Source organism: Castanea sativa, chromosome 8 (assembly GCF_040712315.1).
Source record: "Castanea sativa cultivar Marrone di Chiusa Pesio chromosome 8, ASM4071231v1".
NCBI classification, from domain to species: domain Eukaryota; kingdom Viridiplantae; phylum Streptophyta; class Magnoliopsida; order Fagales; family Fagaceae; genus Castanea; species Castanea sativa.
The window spans coordinates 23,635,759-23,641,750 of NC_134020.1; the positions used below are offsets into that span (position 1 = coordinate 23,635,759).

The 5,992-nt window shown below is 34.4% G+C and overlaps 2 protein-coding genes across 2 annotated transcripts in view; both read left to right on the forward strand.

Annotated features, from left to right (window-relative positions):
- The first annotated feature begins 1,084 nt into the window (after positions 1–1,084).
- The window catches only part of LOC142607024 (putative disease resistance protein At4g33300), a 5,022-nt gene continuing 114 nt past the window's right edge, over positions 1,085–5,992 (forward strand). The window contains exons 1-5 of the mRNA XM_075778430.1: positions 1,085–1,992; positions 3,038–3,444; positions 3,830–4,194; positions 4,667–4,878; positions 4,980–5,992. The exon at positions 4,980–5,992 is cut by the window's right edge and continues 114 nt beyond it. Of these exons, the coding sequence (XP_075634545.1) occupies positions 3,220–3,444; positions 3,830–4,194; positions 4,667–4,878; positions 4,980–5,815 (1,638 nt within the window). The 5' untranslated portion in view covers positions 1,085–1,992; positions 3,038–3,219 and the 3' untranslated portion in view covers positions 5,816–5,992. The remainder of the gene's footprint in view (positions 1,993–3,037; positions 3,445–3,829; positions 4,195–4,666; positions 4,879–4,979) is intronic.
- Positions 1,365–3,189, forward strand: LOC142606042 (putative disease resistance protein At5g66910). Its single transcript, XM_075777453.1, has 2 exons — positions 1,365–1,992; positions 3,038–3,189. The coding sequence occupies exons 1-2, from the start codon at positions 1,365–1,367 to the stop codon at positions 3,187–3,189; spliced, it is 780 nt and encodes a 259-aa protein (XP_075633568.1).

Genomic DNA, 5,992 nt, shown 5'->3' on the forward strand with positions numbered 1-5,992 from the left:
GTGGCAAGTTGTTACTGGTTGTTATTGTTGGGGCAAAAAAGTAATCTTAGTGTTAAGTTCAAATTTAAACCAATAATAACTAACCACCTATGATTTGTTGTGAAAATGTTGTGGACGTAGCACCTCTCTTGTAACATATGAAAAAAGAGATAGATAGCAAGGGTTTTAGATGTCTTATTTTTGGCTAATTAATTAGATTGCACATGACATTTAATATAGGGGAAAAAGTATATTCACCCCTCTATATTTGGGATAATTCACAATTCCCCATTTGATCTTTAAAACCAACCAATTTTCTCCTCTATATTTGGGAAATTAGTAAATACCTACAATCCATTACTTTTCAATTAAATCCAATAAAATTACAATGATTTCAAATGTAATCTAAAAAAATAACAGTGCAATCCTCCGATTTTTCTCTTCCTTGTGGTGTGCAACTAATAATTTCTTCATAAAAATTTGTTAGATTTACTTGAGAAAGTAACAAATTGAGGATATCTACTCATTTTCCAAATATAGAGGGAGAAATCGGTTGGTAAAGATAAGTGGGGAATTGTGAATTATCCCAAACATAAAGAGGAGAAAATGCTTTTCTCCCTTTAATATATGCGAGGTGCTACGTCCACAACATTTTTACAATATTTTTACAACAAATCATAGGTGGTTAGTTGTTATTGGTTCAAATTTGAACCTAACACTAAGATTACTTTTTTGCCCCAACAATAACAACCAGTAACATCCTACCACTTAGGATTTGTTGTAAAAATATTGTGAAAATGTTGTGGACATATCATTTCTCTTAATATATATATGCACATTGTGTGGTAGATAGAAACATGCTTCGTGAAAGAAAGAAAAAAAAAAAATACACACATGTTTTTTGGGCTGGGCTGTGCTCTACTGGACTTGGCACTCCCAGTCCACCCATTCGTACGACAAGTATTCGCGGTCGCTTACCACAAAGATTTATATGAAAATAGAAACTTCCACCCACATTCCTCTGTCAATAGGTGACACCCAATTCAACACATTCTTTGCTTAGTAGTTAATCATATTGAACGACTAGACTCACTCGTCAACTTGTTCTCACTCGGAAACACAAGGAGCATAAATTCTTTCTTTTTCTCAAATTGCTTGGCATCAAAGCTCAGAGCAGAGCAAATAGAAGAGAGAGCTTTGAGAGATCTAAATCGCTGTTCAGCAGCTTCTCGATCGTTGTCTCTCTGCACTTTTGTTTGTTTGGATGAAAATCTAATTCATCCAAGCAAAAACTCGTGTCTATTTTTTTTATTTTTTTGGGTTAGTTGGGTAGATAGATCTAGTACTGTATTTGTTTCTTAATTGGGGTTGTACTTTCCAAAGTTATGTCAATCGTTGCAGCGGGCGTTGTGGGGGCAGCTTTTGGAGAGGGATTTGCTATTTTGCATGAAGCGGTTAAGAACGTTATAGGCCAAGCCATTATGTTCAAATCAGTTCTTGAAGACTTAAGTGCCACGCTAGAGAGTTTAGAATCTTTGGTGAAAGAGATAAGTCGATTAAACGTAAAACTTGATCTCCCAGAAAAGGAAATAGAGAGGTTGGCCAAACTTATGAAGAAGGGCGCGAATATGGTTGACAAGTGCTCCAAAATCCAGCAGTGTAACATCTTTTCCAAAGCCTATTACGCGCTCAAAATTAAGGAGTTGAACGACGCCATTGAAAAGTTCTGTAAGGTTGACTTGCAAGCACAGATCGGAAGGACTACATTGCGGACTTTGGCGGGTGTGAACGATATTCGGGAGCATATGAATAATCTGAATTTGAAGAGATTTGGGTTACGGACACTGTCGGTGTCTAGACCCCGGGATGATATTGTTGGGTTGGTTTTACCTTTGAAGGAGTTGAAGATGGAGCTGAAGAAGAAAGAGGAGCAGGTGCTTCTGTTAACTGGTCTTGGAGGTTGCGGGAAGACCACTTTGGTCAAAATGCTTCGTTGGGATGACGAAATTAAAGGTAATTTTCTCACATTAAACCTATTTGCAAGTTAAAATTTAAAAAAAAAAAAAAATGACAAATTTACCTTTGACATTTTCTTATTATATTCTCCATTTTTATAAAATTTAAAGTATGCTATTAGTCAAATTTAAATTTTTAGTTTTTGTAGTTTTGAATTATGTTTATGAATTGATTAGTAAATAATATCTGGTTTGAAAAAATTTCAAATTTAATATACATATTAAGAACTTAAATGATGAGTTTTTAAAATATATAATCATATTAATTTTCTAGTGGGAGTTTGTATCCAATGCTTACAAAATAATTTGTAGCCAAACTTACAAAAAATATAATAAGTATAGTGAATACAGAGGAGGTTTTTACTTTTTTCTTTGGTGATTGGTTGGTACATAATAATAGTGATAATGGTGATAATTATACCGTTTTTGATCAATTGCAAAAAGTTGAGTTTGTAGCATTACTCTTTCAAAAAACCTAGGCCATAGTTTCCTATTGTGATAGTATGTGGATACTTTTTGTAGTAAAAGCAAACAGTTAGTTTGTTCTTAAAAAAATAAATAGAGAATTTCATTGATGAATCCTAATAAAAATGTAATATTGCTTGATTATTATATATATTTAACTATAGTTGGAATAAATGTGAATGCTTCATTCACATATGAAGATTCCAATTTATGCAAGTGAGTTGAACTACATTTTGAAACAAATATATATCTAATAAAATAAGATATGGTTTTGCTATATATGCTCATTATTTTGTGTTAGTCTTTTAAATAGTTACAGTATTGCTTCTTTCTTTGGAATTACTGCCTTAGTAGTAGTGATAAAAAAAAAAAATGTAAGGAAAAAAAAAGGAGAATTCAATTATCTTTATATATAATTGTGTAGTTTCGTAGAAAATTGCTTTTGCTCACTTCTTACCCTTTGCCAGGATTTAGAATTCTGTTCATTTCACTTCACCCTTACATATGTAGACGTATAATGTTATTAGACATGAAAATTGTAGCGGTGGCAGCTTTCTAACTATATTGTGTTTGGATAGGCATATATGGTGGCAATATATTTTTTGTCAACATTTCAAAACATCCCAACCTAAAGGTCGTTGTACAAGATCTATATAGTCGTGCACATGAGTTTCCAAATGATGAAGACGCAATCAACCAGCTGGAGCAACATTTGAATCAAATTGCATAAAATGAATCAAATAAATCAAATCCTATATTGATGATCTTGGATGATGTCTGGCCTGAATCAAAATCCACAATTGACAAGTTCGCGTTTAATATTCCAGATTACAAGATTGTGGTGACTTCAAGAACTGCATTTCCAAAATTTAAGTCTACATATAACTTAAAGCCATTAGATCATGAAGATGCAATGAGTCTTTTTTGCCGCTCAGCATCAGTCAACGACATGAGCTTTTACGTTTCTAAAGAAAAAATCGAAAAGGTACTTTTTCAATCTGGGACATATATATATATATATGAAATATGCTTAATTTTGTTTGAACTTTTGCCTTTTGGGCACAGTATGCATATGACCAAAGATATAATCATATAAATTATATTTTTGTGTTGATGAGTACATTATACCATATATACCTGCCAAAACCATGCTTTCATCCTTGCACATGCATTTAAGCTTGTTCAAATTGTTTCCGACAAACCAATTTTCCCCAGAACTTGAGTGAAGACAAGGGAAAGAGCAAAAATGTCATACAAACCACGTTTTCATATTTCAGAACAAAGTGTGGTTTAGATAACTAAAATCTTGGCCAATATTATCCTTGTAACCAATACACAATTACTGATTTAATTGGTTCCTTCAAATGCAGATAGTAAGAGGCTGTGGCGGGCTGCCAATAGCCCTTAAAGTGATTGGTGGTTCACTCTGTAGGAGGCCTGCAGGGGTTTGGAAAAGTACATTAAAGAGATGGTCTGACGATGGTCATTTTATTTTTGAGTCTGATAAGGAAGTGCTTGCTTGTCTCAAAAAAAGCTTAGAATTTTCTGATGAAAAGAGCATCCTCAAAGAGTATTTCATGGACCTAGGTTCATTTCCTGAAGACCAAAGAATCCCTGCCACGGCCCTCATTGATATGTGGACAGAAATACATGAACCAAACCAAAATGATGACCATGTAACTGCCGATTTGCATGAACTCACCACAACAAATTTGGCTAGTCTTGTAAAGACAAGGTTTGCTCAGACTTTTGATTTCTGAAGTGTGATTTACTTGTAGGATAAATTTTTCGTGTAATCTTTGCTAGTTGCTAGTTTTGATATGATATAACTATACATGACCAAAGGCCCAAAATATTGCATTATGTCTTCTGATCGCAATTGATGATACATTATTATAGCTTCTTTGACATGTTGGGGGCCAATGTAGGATTTTTTATACAAATAATGCTACAGGTGATTACTAAAAAGAGTTAGAAGGAAACTTATGTTACTTTGCCTAAGAAAAGGGGGTGATTCTAACTTCTAGTAGTCTATTCTTTTTGATGCTTGTCTTATAACTATTTGATTTCAATTATGATGGATAGAAACTGATTGCGTCTATTTTCTGCGATTTTGTGTCCGATTGTTGTGGAATACATATTTTTTCTTATGTGAAGACTGAAGAATTTTAATCTCTTCTAAGCTTATACTTTTGGCCATTCACCAGGAAAGACGTGAGTGCGGTCAGCAACTACTACAATGAAGACTTTGTCACCCAACATGATGTTCTTAGAGACCTAGCTATCCATTTGAGCAGCCAGGATCCAATAACAGAAAGGGAAAGGTTGATTGTGGACATACGTGGAAACAAACTACCAGAGTGGTGGATGAAACAGGAGCAACAACCCATCAATGCACGCTTATTATCTATCTCAACTGGTTAGTTCATTTTCTCTCAAGAGTAAAACACACAGACATGCACACACGTTATGTAACCTACAAATGAGTATCTTGTAACACCATATTATGTTTTTTTGCAGATGAATTGTTTTCATCAAGTTGGTACAACATTCAAGCACCCAAAGTTGAGGCTTTAGTTCTGAACTTTCAAACAGGGAATTACACCTTACCCGAGTTTCTGGAGAAAATGGTTGAACTGAAGGTCATAATTATCACTAATTATGGTTTTTTTCCTGCTGAATTAAGCAATTTTCAGCTACTTAAGTCTCTCCCATATCTAAAGAGAATTAGATTAGAGAAGGTTTCAATTCCTTCCCTTTGCAATGCCCCTGTACCATTGAGAAGTGTGAAGAAAATATCCTTATTTATGTGTAATATTGGTCAAGCTTTTGGGAATTCTACTATACAGGTTTCAGATTCATTGCCAAGTCTAAAGGAGATAAACATTGACTATTGCAATGATCTGGTAGAATTGCCTACATGGTTGTGTGAGTTTCTCTCCCTAGAAAGACTCAGCATCACCAATTGTCATAAGTTGTTTGCATTGCCCGAAGGAATTGGAAACTTGGTGAATTTAAAAGTGCTAAGGTTTAGGGCTTGTACTGAATTGTCAGAGTTGCCAGAGTCAATCAAAAGTCTCCATAAGTTATGCATCCTTGACATATCTGACTGTCTAAGCATTACCAAGTTGCCAAAACACATTGGTGAGTTGCATCATTTGCAAGAGCTACACATGAAAAATTGCTTGAGATTGCGTAAGCAGTTGCCAACATCAATCGTTGATCTCAAGCAGTTGGAGCTTGTAGTATGCGATGAAGAGAGGGCCAAATTATGGGAGCCAATCAAGGAAATTTTCTCAGGTTTAAACGTAATGGTGGCTAAGGAAGATATCAGCTTGGATTGGCTTCAAAAATAATGATTTCTGAGACCTGCATTTTCTTGGAAATTTTTGTAAGTTTTATAATTTTAGATTGTTCCCTTCCATTGTTTGTCCCCTTTTTCATTTTTCCTTTTTTAAAGATAACGAAATAAGCGGCCTAGTACACTATGAAAAAGGGAAAAAAAAATTGGGGAATTGCAATTTGCAGATATG